This window comes from Pseudophryne corroboree, chromosome 6 (genome assembly GCF_028390025.1).
Source record: "Pseudophryne corroboree isolate aPseCor3 chromosome 6, aPseCor3.hap2, whole genome shotgun sequence".
Taxonomy (NCBI): Eukaryota; Metazoa; Chordata; class Amphibia; order Anura; family Myobatrachidae; genus Pseudophryne; species Pseudophryne corroboree.
Genome location: NC_086449.1, coordinates 553,307,981 through 553,325,280, shown reverse-complemented (window position 1 = coordinate 553,325,280; position 17,300 = coordinate 553,307,981). Strand labels below are relative to the sequence as shown.

The following is a 17,300-nucleotide window of genomic DNA, read 5'->3' as shown; positions in this document are numbered from 1 at the left end:
GTGTGTATGCACCTTAAAGGGCCCCATACACTAGAGCGATAATGCCGAATTTCAGCCCAAGTCGGGCATTCGCGCGATATATTGGCTAAAATTGGGCATTTTAGAGGTGTTACCGAACCGATCCGATGCGCGTTCCCGTGAGCATCGAATCGGATCCTCCAGATTGAATGTGCTGCACATTCAATCTGGTCCGACCTGGGGGCATGGCTTGGGATCGCTCAGGATCACCAAGATATATCGTATGCAAATGGGCAGCATACGATGTATCAGCATACAATGTATCCTGCCCCACGAGAGGCTGCCTGCGATCACCTCCGACATGAGATCATTGTAGTGTATGGGGCCCTTAACACTTCTCCAATTTCTTCTACAAATTGTATTTGTAACCTTATAGTGGTTTTAAATAACAAACAATATTCATTTGATAACGTTTTATTATTTTGGCAAAGCCTGTTGGTTACTTTCTTGGACAAAATAATAAATATGCAACTATTATGTAAATCAACAGAATGAATGAACATAATAAAATACATATATATTCCAATATATAGTATTATGGGAAAAAGAATCTCTAAGCCTTAAGAAAGGAACGCTATAAAATAGACTGACAAACTAAAAATTGTATGCACCCTAAATGTAATAAACGGCCCTGGACATGAAGAGAGGTCATTAAGAGAAACATATTACACTTTTCTAGCAAAAACTCTGTTATTCAAACAAGTCCGTCATAATTTAAAACAAACTTGATGACCAGCCTTTCCCACAAGCAAAATGGCGACCGCAGGCTAATGCCAGCACCTTTTTTTACGGGCTTCCTGTACATGATCGTCAGAGCACGCACGGCACGTTAGCCCCTGATGAGTGGCAGCGGAGAGCCCGCACTTCCTTTTCTCGATTGTACTCATGACGGAGAGGTGAGAGTTTGAGGCTCCTGGGCCCCGATTTGTGCCCCGTCCCCTCTGTGCTATGATCGCACCCCGGTAACCTGTCTCTCTTCCCCTACAGAACCATGCCGGCCAAGGGACCCCTGCAGTCCGTACAGGTTTTCGGGCGTAAGGTGAGTGATGGCTGCGCCGTGTGTGGCTGCCTCGTGTCCGGGTCTGCAGTCTGCTGATTCCGCGTATCAAGCGGCCTAGTGTCTGCTATCTGCTGTGCCGCCGCCGCTACTTGCTCTTTTCCGGCATTTTGGGGGTGGATTGTCTCCATGCACATGTCCCTGCTGACGCCCACAGAGCACAGTACCCTTTCTTAGCTATTTGTAACCTCAACCTGCGCTGAACACTTCTGGTAGATGTATTGACGCTTGGCGAGAGCGAAAGGGCCAGCCAATCGGCACCTGTCATTTTTCAAATACATATTTTACAATTACGTGAGCTGATCCCCTTTGCATTGTATTAAGAGGCTTGCCATCAGTGTGGTGGTTGTAGATATTAGGTCTGTTAGCTAAGTTATTGGGCACAAATGTATTAAGTCTTAAAAAGTGGTGAAGTGGAGATTGCTAAAGAGTGATAAATGTCCAGCCAATAGACTCTTAACTGCCATGTAACAGGCTGTGGACCTTATTCAGCACTGACTACAAAGCTGTTAAAAAGCAGTTGCTGCAATCAAATAGTAGCTGTCTAGAAAGAAAGAAAACGGCCATTGTATGCATTGTGATCCCATAACCGTTCGCAACTACCGGAACATCCGTTTTGTCATATGTGCCAGGCAAAGTCATTCCCTATCTAATTACATCCTCTGTAGAGTATTCATAACATCACATATCTTGTCTTTCTTTAGTCTCACACCCTCCTGACCCTTGGATAACTTTGTGGGGTATCATCATACAACCCATTAAGAACCTAGCAATCTGGTGGACCATTATGCAATAGGTAGCATCTATCCTTGTGTATCTATGCCTATTTCCCTATAGATTGTAAGCTTGCGAGCAGGGCCTTCCTACCTCTGTCTGTTTTTACCCAGTTTTGTTCTATTACTGTTCTAATTGTAAAGCGCAACGGAACATGCTGCGCTATATAAGAAACTTAATAAATAAATAATAAATTTGCAGTTCTGCTAAAGCAACAGGCTGGAAGTGGTCACCGGTGACGTCCAAAACCCACCTTAAAATGCCTTAGCATGCCTACATTTTGATCAACGCACCCACAAAACGCCATGTTTCCTCCCCTAAATGCTGGCTTCCTTTCAGTCAAAATGCAATTACAATGAAGCACAGTGCATCTGCAGAATAAATTGCAAAACGCGGTTGCACAAGTGCAATGCGTTTTTCTCAATTTTGCTATCTGTGCTGAATAATTTCCTGTGTTTCAAAAATGCCAGGGGCTGGTTATTTATCACTCTTTATCGCTTTTTTTAAGGCAATACATTTGGGCGTTGGTTAAGAATGCCAATGCTCCTTTAGGTTTTTAAAGGCTGATTCACTTATCCGCGAGGGGATGGTGGGCATGAAAATTACTGGCAATGGGACTGCAACTTGTGGACCAATCATGCCCTGGACTAATTGCTTTTTGCACCCAGCCCTATGGGAGGTGCTGTAAGTGCGGTGCCTCAAATGGACTTGCAGGTAATTAAACTGAACATTATACATCATTTCAATTGGGCACAAGAAAATATTGCTATATACAGATGTAGCCATGCTCATCTAGCTTGCCGTGTGCCCAAGACTAGGACACGCGCCTATAGTAATACATGTCCGGTGAGAGTGGACATGCCGCAGGCTGGATGAGTGTGGCTACAGCTGTATGTCTGGACTCTTGCACTTTATTTGCAGCCCCATAGGTCAGTGTATAAAACGGCATGTCTTGGGGGTGAGATTGGCCACTGTTGTCTATCACCTGTATGCCCCATCCCAGGTTAGGAACCACTGTTCTAACAGATGACAGTTCATTTAGAGGATGAATGGTGTCAGCCTCTGTATAAAGTGCATTCATTGTACTTGTTTATATTATGGACACCTGCCTTAGGCTGGGTATACGCTTGACTTTCCAACCAGTTGGCTGATTTGGTAAGCTATAAACATACAATTGGGTGCTCGATACGTCTTGCCGTTCATTATAACTGGACAGGCATTTCAGCTTGTTGCATGGCTAAAATCATATGGCTGAACGACGTCATATCGGCTGTACCCACCAGCCAGTGCACTAACTATTTATCATTCTTCGCTGGTACTTATGATATAGTGCATGGTGTGTACCCAGCCTTACAGTTAATGTTTTCTCCTTGCTTACAGATCTTAAAATATTGTGATATATCCTGTATTGTAAAAAAAAGAAACAAAGTTCCCTAGAATTGCATAGCTTTCCGTGAACATTACTTATTTTGTGGCCTTTATTCTATATTTAAATTTGTGTTCATCCAGAGCAGTGTTTCACATGTGTCCTGACAAACTGGTAGGTCTTTGCAAGATTGTGTGAAATTTCTAAATTGTCGAGACAATGATTTTTCCACCGTTTTTAATTGGTTAGAAGTCCGTCTTACCTATATATTTTTTTTTATTTTGTTATTGCCTGGTGAATAGCTTATTCACCTCTTGTATAGTAGGTGAATGACTTCTTGTACTGTATCAGTGTAATTGGTGCATGTTTGTCTTAGCAGTGTCGTGTGTTTTGTTTTATACTATGGTTCTTCCTTTCAGAAAACAGCGACTGCTGTTGCCCACTGCAAAAGAGGCAATGGGCTCATTAAAGTTAATGGCAGGCCACTGGAGATCATTGAACCTGCGACTCTTCAGTACAAAGTAAGGTTTTGTTTCATGTATGTGAAAGCTTGTTATAGAAATGTTGTTTGTTATATTAAAGCGCAGCAAATTCTGTTGCAATTTACATTTGGATACAATAGTGATGTTACAAAACTGTGTAATAGTCATTAAGGTTGGAAGACACAGCTCTTTTCACAAGCTTACAATCTGTGACTTCATTTTTAATGAAACTACACCGGTATTCCGGGTTGCAGTTATATGACCTGCGGTCTCCCGTCTGTCACTATACTGATGCCGGGATCCTGAGTAATTGAAAGCCCGGCAGTCTGCATGCCGGGAATAATCCCACTCGTGGGTGTCCATGACACCCAGAGTGGGAATAGAACCTGTGGCGATCGCTGCGTGGCTACTTTGCGCTCGCCCCCGCAATCTAAAGCTTGGGATCTCAAACCCGACCCAAGTATTCTATAAATAGTCTTTATTATCAAAATAACATGCAGTCAGTATGAATGGTTCTTCAGTGCTGTGAATCGGGCTGTTAAGGCGACTACACTCTAGGCCGACATCGGCACTATATGTTTTGGGCCATTTCGGAACGACTTATCAGTCAGTGTGGTTGCTAGGAACATCACCAGGTTTGATGTGCTCTACGTCAAACCTAGCAATAACACTAGCAACCGCAGCATATGTAATGTAGGCAGGAGAGCTGCTCTGCTCCAGTTACTACCCAGGATCCCATATGTCAGCCAGCGACACCTCATCCCAGTGTGTATCCAGCTTTAAGTCTTCTGTGAATTGTTAGCTGAGTAACTTCTCAAACATTCTTTTAACTATACTGACCTAAATAAGTATTAGGCTTTTGAAATATATGATTTGTGAAGTATTCTGGCTAATTTATGATTCACTGGTGCTCCAAGATGCATTTAATCAACTCTAGTTTGTATGAGCTTTAGTCTCCAGGGGATTTAAGGACTTTTTTGGGGGGGGGTAGGGAGAGGGGTATTGCCTGTGTATATAGTGGGTGCTGCTGTCTCGTTTTCGATTGCATAAGCTAAACCGTGACATTTACTTTGCATTCCAGAGCTTGGCACTGATGGTTAAGACCAGAGGTTCTCAAACTCTGGCCTCGGGGGCCCACACAGTGCATGTTTTGCAGGTCTCCTCACAGAATCGCAAGTGAAATAATTAGCTTCACCTGTGGATCTTTTAAAATGTGTCAGTGAGTAATTAATACACCTGTGCACCTGCTGGGTTACCTGCAAAACATGCACTGTGTGGGCTCCTGAGGACCGAGTTTGAGAACCTCTGGTTAAGACCATCTTCACATAGCTGTCGTCCTTAGTAGCCTATGGGCTTCTAGAGGCCATTTTCTTTTTTCCCCCTCTTGATTTAAGAGGCATTATTGAGAATCCTTGCTAGCCCGTGCTGTTGCATGCACAGCCTGACTGGTCTGAACCCAGAAGCTATCTGGACAGAACTTTTTTGCAATTTGTCTTGGCACCTAAAGGATAATTGCAAGTGAAAATGTAAATTTCTACTTTGATTGGCGGCATTATAACATCACGACCACATAAAAAATGCAGACTGTGGGACATATGCCCCATAATGCCTTAGAGCAGTGGTTCCCAAACTTTTCTGAATCACCGCGCCCTAGAGTATCAATTTGTTTTCTTGGCGCCGCTAGGCCAAACGTTTCTTAAGAAATCTAGAAAGAAATACTGAATTGAGTAGATTGTCATCCTGAGGTTCATTTGTGTGGTGAGGAACAAGATTTGCTTCTATTTGTCCACATTTTATGAATAGCAGCCACCAGCACTGGTTTAGTCTATTGCATTGACTATAGATAATTTGAATTGGTCCTGTGCCACTCATCGATATTATCCACTCTCTCCATTGGAAAAAGTCCTCTTCCCTGTTATTAGCCTTGGACACAGAGAAGGCGTTTGATCGCATTTCGTGGCCTTTCGCCTTCTCCGTTCTTCAACGCATGGGCTTTTCCGGTAAGTTTTATGATGGTGTCTCGGCATTGTATCGCAACTCTTCAGCGTGGGTCTCTGTCAATGGGGTCACTTCTTAAAGTTTTGAGATATCTAATGGGACCAGGCAAGGATGCCCGCTCTCGCCCTTGATTTTTGCCCTCGTCATGGAGCCTTTAGCGGCCAGGGTTCATCTCAACCCGAATATCAAAGGGGTTCAAATCGGCCATACGGAACACAAAATTGCACTTTATGCTGACTATGTATTGGTTTCCCTTACAAATCCAACATTGTCACTCTCTCCTCTCTGAGATAGACCTATATTCTCAATACTCTGGATATAAGATTAATACTACAAAAACAGAAGTACTTGACTTTTATATTACTTCTGCTTCTAGGACGCAACTTGAATCAACATTCTCATTCTCCTGGCATGACCGTAAAATCAAATACCTAGGAATTTACCTTAGCCACAGACACCACCAACTTTTTCAAGCGAACTTCCCACGACTTTTGGACCAAATTCGTTCGGACCTCCAAACCTGGTCCTCCTATTTCATTTCATGGATTGGACGTGCCAATTCTGTAAAGATGAATGTCCTTCCTAGGATTATATACCTTTTCCAAACGCTCCCGATCTATATTCCCCCCCCTACGTCTTTAAATTCTTGCAGCATCAAACTTCCCGTTTCATTTGGGCCAATAACCACCCTAGAATTAAACTCTTGTTGTAACAACGGCCTTCTTGGTGCGGAGGCTTAGGCATACCCAATTTTAAACACTATTACTATGCGGCTCAGATAGCCTCCTGTATTCAGTGGTGTGGTTTTGGGACGGACAAGGTTTGGATAACTATTGAAGCCGGTGAGCTAGGACTCTCCACACTTTCTTCCCTCCTTATGGCTTCCGAGATCCACCCGTCCTCGTGCCACCTCACTTCACCCAGTAGTGGCCCGCTCTGTGTATTTGGGATCTCGTGCTGAGGAAACTACAATTGGCCCCTAACCCTTCCCCTCCCTTATACCTCTGTTCCATAACCCAGCCTTCCCTCTGGGAATGGTTAAATCTGCTTTTTCACTCTGGAAACAGGGGAACATTTACTTTATCAATGACATCACCTCTAGTACACCTTTTCCTTTGTTTACCCAGATTCAGACACAATACTCTCTCCCTCATAGTGAATTTTTTCGATACCTCCAACTTAGACACTTCCACTCCGGGGTTCATTCCACTCTCTTCTAGGCCTCTCACCACTCTTGAAAATATGTCTGAGACGCTCTACTACGAAAGGTCTTATTTCTGACACCTATGCTTTGCTGTTGCAGGGCTCTGCCGCTCCCAAAGATAAGAGTTGGCCTGGGAGAGAGATCTGGGAATTACTTTGGATGAGGAGGAATGGGGAGAAATATGGAGTAATGCGTCCTCCAGTTCTATCTGTGTTCGGATAAAGGAAAATGTATATATATTATACCGTTGGTACTATGTACCTTCTCGTATAAAGGCGATGTACCCCGATGTTAGACAATTGTTGGAGGGGTTGCGCCGCAGAGGGGACATACATGCATATATGGTGGACTTGCCTGAAATTAGTACCTTTATGGAAAGACGACGTTCGACTTCTCTCGTGCCTATTAGCTGTCCCAATCCCCCTCGATCCTAAATACTTCCTACTGCCTCTAGACCTACCGACCTTAACTAAACATCAGAACAAGCTATTGCGTCATGTGGCTACCGCTACGACATGCCAAATAGCGAAAGCCTGGAAATCTCCCACTTCACCATCCCTGCAATCCGTTATCTCTTACATTTGGTAAGTGTATAATATGGAATATATGACCAGTCTCATCAGGCAATCTAGGGCATTTGAAAAAGTCCTGGACACATTGGCTAGCTTCTCAAAATGCCCCCTCCCCATTCTGTAGCTAATTAAGTTACCTTCCCTTCTTTTTGTGTTGACTGCCCGGACCCCGCCACTCGGACCCCTCTCCTCTATTTCTCTTGGTTCTCGACCTTGTTCTTTTTTTCTCCCTGTCTCTTTTCTTTCCGCTCTCTCACTCCACGAGGCGGGTTGGCCACACCATGGGCCTGAGGGACTCTCTACTCTTACACTGTTCCTGTCATCTTGCTTAAATAAAAAAATAATAATAATTTACTCAATTGTTTGCTAGATTATCCCCTTTCTGTGTTTATATGTGTATCACTGTAAATCGACTAAAACTTTATTGAATTGGTTCTGGGCCACCAATCTAAGGTACCCCTGCAAGTGTCCTGAGGCACCCCAGGGTACCACGGCACACAGTTTGAGAACCACTGCCTTAGAGGCTAATTTGGAGCAGGTGTTTAGAAAATAAACAGATCGGATGACTAATTTTAGGTGTTAATACATTTAGTGTTGCACAATTCTATGATAACACGATTATAAGCAATGTTTTTAGGGCAATACAAATAAAATGTGGGTCTGCCTCCTAGAAGAGAAGTATTTGGCTTGTATGTTTTTGTTACTAAAATGTATATTATTTATCCTGTTAGCTGCTTGAGCCTGTTCTTCTCTTGGGCAAGGAACGATTTGCTGGTGTTGACATCAGAGTCCGTGTGAAGGGTGGTGGTCATGTTGCACAAGTCTATGGTAAGAATGGCTTTAATTTATGTAAAACAGCATGGTGTATTTTTTTTTTTTTTTTTCTTCCATGAGTAGCTCACAAGTCGCATGAAAAGGTAGAAGTTTATAAGTCTACTAGAAATGGTTTGCAATAGCTTCCTGACATACGAACAATAAAATCTTGCCATGTAGGGATGAGGTAATGCTTCCTGGCTTTACATGCGAGTAACTCTAACATGTATTGTTGTCGTGGTCCCCTGCTTAGTCTTTGCTCTGACGTTTCAGAGGTGGTGTGAGCAGTAGCACCAGTAGGGAAGCTGAGATTATGGACACTGGTCTTCTCATTAACACCCATGCACTACGGTTCTTAAGTTTATGGTGCAGGTCTTGGTATCACAGCAATATTACTCCTTTTCAGTAAGTGTAAAATGCTGTGTACACATGCAGTTCCTGTAAAATATTTAACTCTGGCAAAAATAGTTTTGTTTTTTTTTTGTTTGTTTTTTTCCTTCAGATCAATTGTAACATTAATGTAATTTGTGTTGCTATTTTGTGTAATCCTGTAGAAGCGTCTATAAAGCACTTTATAAAACAAATACTCTTCTTTCTTCACAGCCATCCGTCAGGCTATTTCCAAGTCACTTGTGGCTTACTACCAAAAGTGTAAGTGTTTAAAAGCCCTAGATACACTTATGTGTATGGAGGAATCTTCTGAGCAGTTGGAAAGTGTTATCCATTCGAAAACTTTAGTGTTCTTTTTTTGTTTTTCTAAATACCATGTTTGCGTTTTAGTTATGTCAGGCAAGTAAAAAACATAGGAAAGAAAAACCTGAACATACAAAACCTGAGAAAATACTGTTGCAAGGCCCAGAGTGGAAATGCATTTTACAAGTCAGAATAGTGGGGACAGGACAAGATTTCTACATAACTTCAATGACTTAAGGCTACTGATGATTTGTCATACTGCCATGTATTGTCCTGTCTTTAATTTATTCTAGTGATAAGTGGGCAGCCTACACTGGAAATGGGGAATGTGGAGAATATATCACTAAAAGTGTAATTGCCTAAAGTGCAACAAAATGCTAATGAGAAAGCAAATATAATTTATATGAAGCAACAAGAGTTCTGTAGCGCCTATCAAAGTACATAAATGAGCCAAACAAGAAAATCGCGACTTACAGCAGTGTTCGTAAATACGCGCTTTAGTGCGTATTTTACCCGGTAATTGACAGTGGGGACCTGAAAATAAACGCCGGGTCCCACAGGACGCGCACCGACCAATCAGCAGCGCTGTCCTGTCAGTCAGTTTTATTGACCAATAGCAGAGGAAGGGGAGGAGACCATGAGCTCCTGCCCTCCCCTCACTCTCTGCTCCGCATGCGACCCTGAACAGCCTGCTGTGTGTGGCTGGGGGCTGTCCCCTCCGGGCAGGCCATGAGACCGGTGACTTTCCTGGGGAAAGCTGCGGTGCTGCATTGGAAGATTCCAGCGGTAGATGGCGGGACAGGAGCTGGCATTCGCACACGCAGGGGAAGGGGGGTTTTCTGAGTACCTACACCCCGCAAAGCCGGCCTATGCTGCTGCCACGCCTGTGGTTACTTTCTTTAGATGAAGCTGCAGCGCTGACCTAGGGGCTCGTAGCAGGTGGTGGACAGAGGTTCCAGGAAGCTGCTGCAGCGCAAACAGTAGCTCCTTGCAGCGCAGCAGCTGACTGACTGCACTTGTCTCCTCAGCTCTGCTCCATACACAAGGTGGTGTATATGGGGAGGGGGGGGAGGGTTGGTTTGCCTATATACATCTACATGTGGGCAAGTGCTGCTATACTTGCTGTGCTTTCACTTGCATGCTTTTCACTTAATACACATAAGCACCAGTGTATGGTAAAGTCTTAAATCTTGCACTCAAGTTGCTCTTGTGTAGGCTACAATCAGGAGATTGCAGTAGCTCCGTTGTCCAATATCAGAAGAAGCATTGCATCCCCCATAGAAACCTATGGGGGGGATGCAGCTGTGGGCAGCAATGGAGAGATTGCAGCAGGTAGCTACTATCCCTCATTCATACATTGCAGGGGCACATCATATTTGTGGATATGTCCCTGAAAACACCCATTTTGGGGACATAGCTGCAAATACAGTTTGATGTCTTGAAACGGGTCATTAAAGAGCTGAAATGTTGACTAACACAGGAGGTTGTGAATTTGATAGACATGACCTCTTCATGTCCTCTACAATGCCGTCCTCCTTCCCCCTCTAACCTGCCGCTCTTTTCTAATCTGATCCCTTCCTCTCCACCCTGTCACCTGCAATACTTACTGGCTCCCCCTACTTCCACTTAACCCTGCCTGCGCCCTCATTCTACCCTTTTGGAGCTCCATGGGACAGAGTAGCTGGGAAGTTATCTGGTGGGATGATACCAATGTTAATGTGTTGTGTACTGTAGTGATTTAGTGAAGTGTATAGGGTAGGGAGGGGGATATAGTGTAGTGATGTAGTTCGGCATATGGGGGGGATGTATTGCAGCATAGAGGGGAGTTTATTGTAGCTGTGATGTAGTGCAGAGTATAGGGGGTATGTAGTTCAGAAATGTTGTGTAGTAATGTAGTGCAGGTATAGGGGGGGTGATGTAGTGTAGCGTATTTATGGGGACAGCAGTGCAGTATGTAGCACAACATTGTGTTGTGGGGAACATTTTCCTGTGGATGTAGCATATCAGTTAGGCAATGAATGCATTAGGGGCATGTGGGATAAACACCTCTGCGGAGTGAGCAAAGCCATGGTACTCAGTGCAGTCATGTCTTATTTTTCTTTAGCATGGATGATGGGGGGGGGTGTCAGTGAGACCCACAGCGCTTTTTTTTGCACCTGGGCCCACCACTGTGTATACTGTATGTCGCTATAGATGGGGATGTTTGAGGGCAAGTTAGGGACTGATCTAATGCCAGGTCATAAGGGGAGGCTGAGGTGTATTAAAAGGGCATGTAAAGAGGTCTGATGGCCATCTAGCAGATTTGCTAACTGTAAATGATGATGATGATGGGACCCAAAAAAATGTAGTGGGACCCCAAGTTTTGTAAATTATGGGTACCAGAGACCCACATTTTTGTCCCAATGCGATCACTGTTACAGTACAAAACAATGTACAACAAGTACATGGTATGTAAATCTTGCATCAGGGGACGTGACTGAAATAAGCATCATGGTGGCAGAAACAGTCTTAAGTAACAAGGAAAACCACATGACTGGAGATGACCCTGCTCGTGTGCGCTTTTATTCTAAAGGGGAGGGGCAGACATGGGTGGCACAGATGGGGTAGAAGTGAGCATGGAACAGAGGGTTAGGATGAGAGATGGCTGGGTTAGATGAAGAAATGGGTATTGAGAGCTTGTTTGTGGACAGTCTGATAGGGAAAGGCAAGGACCACCACAGCTGTTATCTTGTTAGCAGAGGTGTCATTCATTTGTGGTGCAAAGATGGATGGTTGGAGTAGAAAGGGGAGGTAAGGTCAGATATAGGAATGGTTGAAGGCTTTGTTAGTGAGTGTGAAGTTTGAATTGGATTTTAAAGGGAAAATGGAGCCAGTGTAGGGAGTGTAAGAGGGGAGGCAGACGTAGTGTATTTAATATAATTGTGTTCTTTGCTCAAAGCATATTTATTTTTATTGCAGATGTTGATGAAGCCTCCAAGAAGGAAATTAAAGACATTCTTATTCAGTATGACAGAACCCTCCTTGTGGCAGATCCTCGTCGTTGCGAGTCCAAGAAGTTTGGTGGACCTGGAGCACGTGCTCGCTACCAGAAGTCCTACCGTTAATCAGTTTATGTACATCATTCTGCAATAAACTTGTGAAAAATTAAAACTTTCTCACTTATTAAAAATTAAAACAAACACAAAGTTGCATTTAGTTATCTTAAGTAGCAATATTCTCTATAGGGAAGACTATTCCCTGGCCTACAGGCTAGCGCTGTAATTTCAGATATTAACATGAAAGGGACTATAATACCTGGTACGGCGTAGGTTTATGATGCCTATAGAATTTACTGGGTTATTTCTTGCCTGTGAAGGCAGGTGCATGTGTGTAGTCTTGCACAGGTGTATTCATTACTCACTGACACATTTTAAAAGACCCACAGGTGGAGCAAATTATTTCACTTGCAATCCTGTGAGGATACCTGGAAAACATGAACTGTTGGGGGTACTTGAGGACTGCTGTTGAGAACCACTGCTGTAGCTCAATCTTCTGAGCCGGGTGATAAAGCACTAAGTCTCTACCTACCATTAAGTATGAGTTGGATAAGTGCCTGATGCATAGGAGTCTGTAAACTATTGCTGCGGTTTTCTTTCGCTGTGTGACTGAATATGCTTAAAGTCTTATATAAGGTAATGCAGTAATATGTTTCTCCTACATACCTGAACCGTATCTGTAGTTGATTGTGCTCATATTGCTGCTTATGCTAATGTATAACCTGCAACTGACTGCTAGTGTGATTGCTGACTTTACTATTACTGTCAAGTTCTCTGTGTTCCGATCCTTAATGCTGGTGCAAAGCAGGGAGGGAACGGATTGTATGTCACTTTAACAAAGTTTTACAGTGATTTTCAGTTGCATTGTGTAGTAACACTGTACAGGTGTGTGATTTGTTTATCATGTCTAAAAGAGGCAAGGGTGAAGAGGATACACTCCACAGCAACACCAACACTCATTTAGTGAGGGTAGGAGCACAGCGCTGACAGGCAGGCTGCGGTTCCAGGCTTCAGAGACATGCAGGCTGTTATGTGTGCTCTGCGGTGAGGGGCGAGCTGAAGCCACACTTAAATACCCACACTGGCAATACAGCTGACAGTGGTTCTGACCCTCTGTAAAGCAAAAATCTAACCTCGGCCAGTATAAAAATAAGGGGGTGGGGCTTCACTATGAGCGGATCCAGCGGCTCACCAGTGCCATTTCCTCTCTGCAGCTCGCTGAACAGACTGGCAGGGAAGCACAGCTCCTCCACAAGGACTCCAGATTACCTCTGCGGTACCAGGGGGTCATAGCAGTGGGTGGGGGGGGGGGGGGGAGCAGTATATGAGTACTGATACCCTATTAAGGGTGCTTAGTCTGCGACTCAGCTAGGCTTAAGCTTTAGCAAGAAGGGTGCTGTGTGGCTGGCTCCATCATACTTGTCTCCCTGGAAGGGCTCTGTGTGGGTTAACTGCTTAACCTTTTCTCCTGTGTGTGTGTGTACTTTCACATTACAATGTCTAAGGAGTGTGTTTCATGCACGGCAGGGTGTTTCGCTTCCCCAGTGGGATCACTACAATGTACTCAGGATAGTACACATTCTCAGGCTAGTGGATCCGAACCATCATGGTTGGATTCTCTAAAAGAGATGATCTCGAATATCTCTAATAAATGCAATACTTTAGACAGTCTGTGGATGACCTGATGAATAGAGATTCAGTTCCCATACCAGCGTCTCAGACCCCTACCATTTGTCCACACAGTGCCGTTTCTTGCGGCGGGCGAGCCGTGCAACCGCACGGGGCGCCTGCCGCGGCACTTTTCTGGTCCCAGATTCCCCCTCCCTCCCTTTTCCCGAGTACTCCTGCTCGGGGGGCGGAGTTTCGTGGTATGACGCGGTTGCGTCGTGACGAAACCGCGTCAATACGTGAAACTCCGCCCCCCGAGCAGGAGTACTCGGGGAAAAGGGAGGAGGGGAAGCCAACTCAGCCAAGCTGTTAAGAGGAGGCGCCGGCGTGAGCAGCGGGAAGATCTTCTTGACATGTAAGTTCATCATCTCTCTCCCTTCCTCCCACCACTTGACACTTGCCTGCCGTACTGCATAGAATGGGGACACTTTCCTGCCGCAATGTGTAAAATGGGGGCACGTGCCTGCCGCAATGTGTAAAATGGGGGAACGTACCTGCCGTACTGTGAGAAATGGGACACCTGCCTGCCGCAATGTGTAAGATGGTGTCAAAGTCGAAAAATATCATGATTCACATGCCTTGTACTAACCCCATGCACATGCCCGCTGCACGTGCACCTGGTCTGCGGTGAGTGCGCATGTCCGCAAATTGTGTAAGATCGCTCCGGCGATCACGTGCATGTTATGCGCATTTATGGTAGAGTTTGTGAGCGTGTAGCGGGCGACTCGATCGTAACATATTTAACCTATATAGTGTGTTTTATAGTGATTATTTCCCTTAATGTCAGTAAAAATGTTTAGTTTAAATGGTTTGTGGACATGGGGATTCCTCTTTGCATGATATGAAGGGTCAGACAAAGGTTGAATGGTGGTGTCTAGTGTCTAACTAAAGAGTATTTTATTAGAAACATTTCAGTGTTGGTTGGGAAGAGATTGTTCGCTGCTGCGTATAGTTATGTTTAAAAGTAGTTTATAGACATTCACTGTATTTGCAATTCATTACACATGCAGGGGGGAATCCAGAGGATACCTCCCAACTGGGCAGTTGGAGAAGGACACAGCCCATCTGTTTAAACCCACCTATGACCTTTACTATAATGTGGAGACACATTCCTGTGTCCAATGAACAATGAGATTGTAGGGACCATTGTATTGTGAATGTATGCTGTAAATAAAAGGACCACCTTTGCTGGGACACTCACTTCTCTCTACAAAGGTTTTCTTGGTGAAAAGCTGAGGGCTGGTTTCCAGATATCGCCTGCGAGCCATTCCCACGTGTGTAAGTTTCTCTGTGGCCATTTTGTTACTCTGTGTGTATGCAATTGTTCTCTTTTTGTTATCCTTTAAGTGTTTGCCATTCATTCTCTCTCTGTGTACTTGTGTTTGCGATCGTTCACTATTTATATTTGTTTTTATGTTATTCTGTTTAGTTATTAATGTTAGGTTTGTAGAGTATAAGCTGTAACTGTTTTTCCCCTTTTTCATACTAAAATCATCTAGAAAGGTGTTGGAACCTTATCAAGCATTGTGTGTTTCACCAGTTATTATAAAGGGTTTCTGAGCGTCTTAATCGCTCAAACAGCTTTCATATTATCAGGGTTAACCAGTGTTACATCATTTCAGTATCTCAGTACTGAGGTTTACAGTTTAAGCATATTCTGTGTTTAAGGTTTAAAAGGTTATTAACTGTGTGTATGCTCGCTGTGTGTATTCCGTACACCCAGCGCAGCGTGTGTACGTAACTTGCGTACCACGTGCGAGGTCTTTGTACGGAAATAGTGTACGAAGTGCGTAGCACGTGCACGTGGTTTAGCGGCCATTACGACTTCACTGTATTAGTAAATAGCTTATGTTAAAAGGTAGATGTCTGACTCTATCAATGGGGACACGGGCCTGCCGCAATGTGTAAAATGGGGACACGGGCCTGCCGCAATGTGTGAAATGGGGACACGGGCCTGCCGCAATGTGTAAAATGGGAACACGGGCCTGCTGCAATGTGTAAAATGGGGGAACGTGCCTGCCGCAATGTGTAAAATGGGGACACTTGCCTGCGTAATGTGTAAAATGGGGACACTTGCCTGCCGTAATGTGTGAAATGGGGGAACGTGCCTGCCGTACTGTGTAAAATGGGGAGTCTTGCCTGCGTACTGTGTAAAATGGGGACACTTGCCTGCGTACTGTGTAAAATGGGGACACGTGCCTGCTGTAATGTGTAAAATGAGGACTTTTTTTTATCCTGTGGTGGCTGTGATGATGAGATCAGATGAGGCCACGCCCATCTTAAAGCCACACCCATTTTAACGAGGCCACACGCCCTTGTCGGGAGCGCGCGCCAAAGGCGCGCATGCTTTTCCTCTATATCTAGGGGGGGGCGCATTTTTTTTATGTGAATGGGGGGGCGCATTTTTAAATCTCGCACTGGGAGCCAAATTGGCTAGAAATGGCCCTGTGTCCACAAAAGCGTACACTGGCCCAAAGGAGGGTGAGGTGGACTCAGGTGGGAGGGATGCAGCTCGTCACAGGAGTATAGGCTCTGATAGAAGCTAACAGAGTCGTGCTGCAAATTCCTGATATGGTGACAGAGGAGGATGAGGTGTCTTATTTTAATGTAAACAAGAAATCCTAAGCTACCTTTCCTGCATCAAAAGAGTTGAATTCTCTGTTTGAAGAAACCTGGGGCAGTACGGATGGTGTAATGGTTAGCAGGTCATGGGCTCGATTCCCACCATGGCCCTAACTGTGCAGAGTTTGTATATTCTCCCCGTACTTGCGTGAGTTTCATCCGGGTACTCCGGTTTCCTCCCACAATCCAAAAATGTAATGGCAGGTTAATTGGCTCCCAACAAAATTAACCCTGGGGTGAATGTGTGTACATGTGATCGGGAATATAGATTGTAAGCTCCACTGGGGCAGGGACTGATGTGAAGGGCCAATTCTCTGTAAAGCGCTGTGGAATGTGTGCGCTATATAAATAACTGGTAATAAAGAATAAATAAATAAAAAGTTTTAGATCCCAAAGAGATTACTCACATCCTTCCCTTTCCCTCAGGATGATAGAAAAAAAATGGGAAAACCCACAGATTGTTGACGCATCGGTATCTAGATTGTCACGTAAGTCCCTGGGGGAGCCTCCTTAATGGACGCGGCTGACCGCAAAATTGAGAACACTCTCAAATCCCTGTACACAGGGATGGGGTGGCCCAGAGACCCACTATTGCTTGTGCGTGGATCACTAGGGCCATTGAAAAATGGTCAGGTAATCTAATTGACGAGTTAGATTCCTTATCCAGGTGGGGAGATAATTTTACTTCTACAGCATATACAGGACTCTGCAAATTTTATGGTAGAGGCCTTAAAAGAAATAGGATTGCTCAATGCACGCAGGGGCCTATGACTACGCCAGTGGACTGCGGATGCGGATTCCAGGAAAGACGTGGAAAACCTACCACTTACAGGTGAGGTCCTGTTTGGAGCTGAATTGGATACATGGATTTCCAAAGGTACCTTCCTTCCGCAGCCCCCCCCCCCCCCCCCCCCCAGCTAGGAAAACTTACTCTGCTCCAACGCTGCAGTCCTTTCGCTGCAGTCCTATGGGCAGGACGTAGGGGCGTGGCTTCATAC

General features: G+C 44.6%; 1 protein-coding gene across 1 annotated transcript; it reads left to right on the top strand.

The window, feature by feature from the left end:
* Positions 1–857: 857 nt before the first annotated feature.
* Positions 858–12,127, top strand: RPS16 (ribosomal protein S16). Its single transcript, XM_063927723.1, has 6 exons — positions 858–914; positions 1,006–1,057; positions 3,635–3,736; positions 8,203–8,299; positions 8,888–8,935; positions 11,936–12,127. Exons 1-6 carry the CDS (start codon positions 904–906, stop codon positions 12,079–12,081), a joined length of 456 nt encoding a protein of 151 aa, XP_063783793.1. The 5' UTR covers positions 858–903; the 3' UTR covers positions 12,082–12,127.
* Positions 12,128–17,300: the final 5,173 nt, after the last annotated feature.

Coding starts and splice junctions, on each gene's coding strand:
- RPS16 (XM_063927723.1), top strand. Junction 1,058..3,634: donor TACAGGTTTTCGGGCGTAAG/GTGAGTGATGGC, acceptor TCTTCCTTTCAG/AAAACAGCGACTGCTGTTGC. Junction 3,737..8,202: donor CTGCGACTCTTCAGTACAAA/GTAAGGTTTTGT, acceptor TTATCCTGTTAG/CTGCTTGAGCCTGTTCTTCT.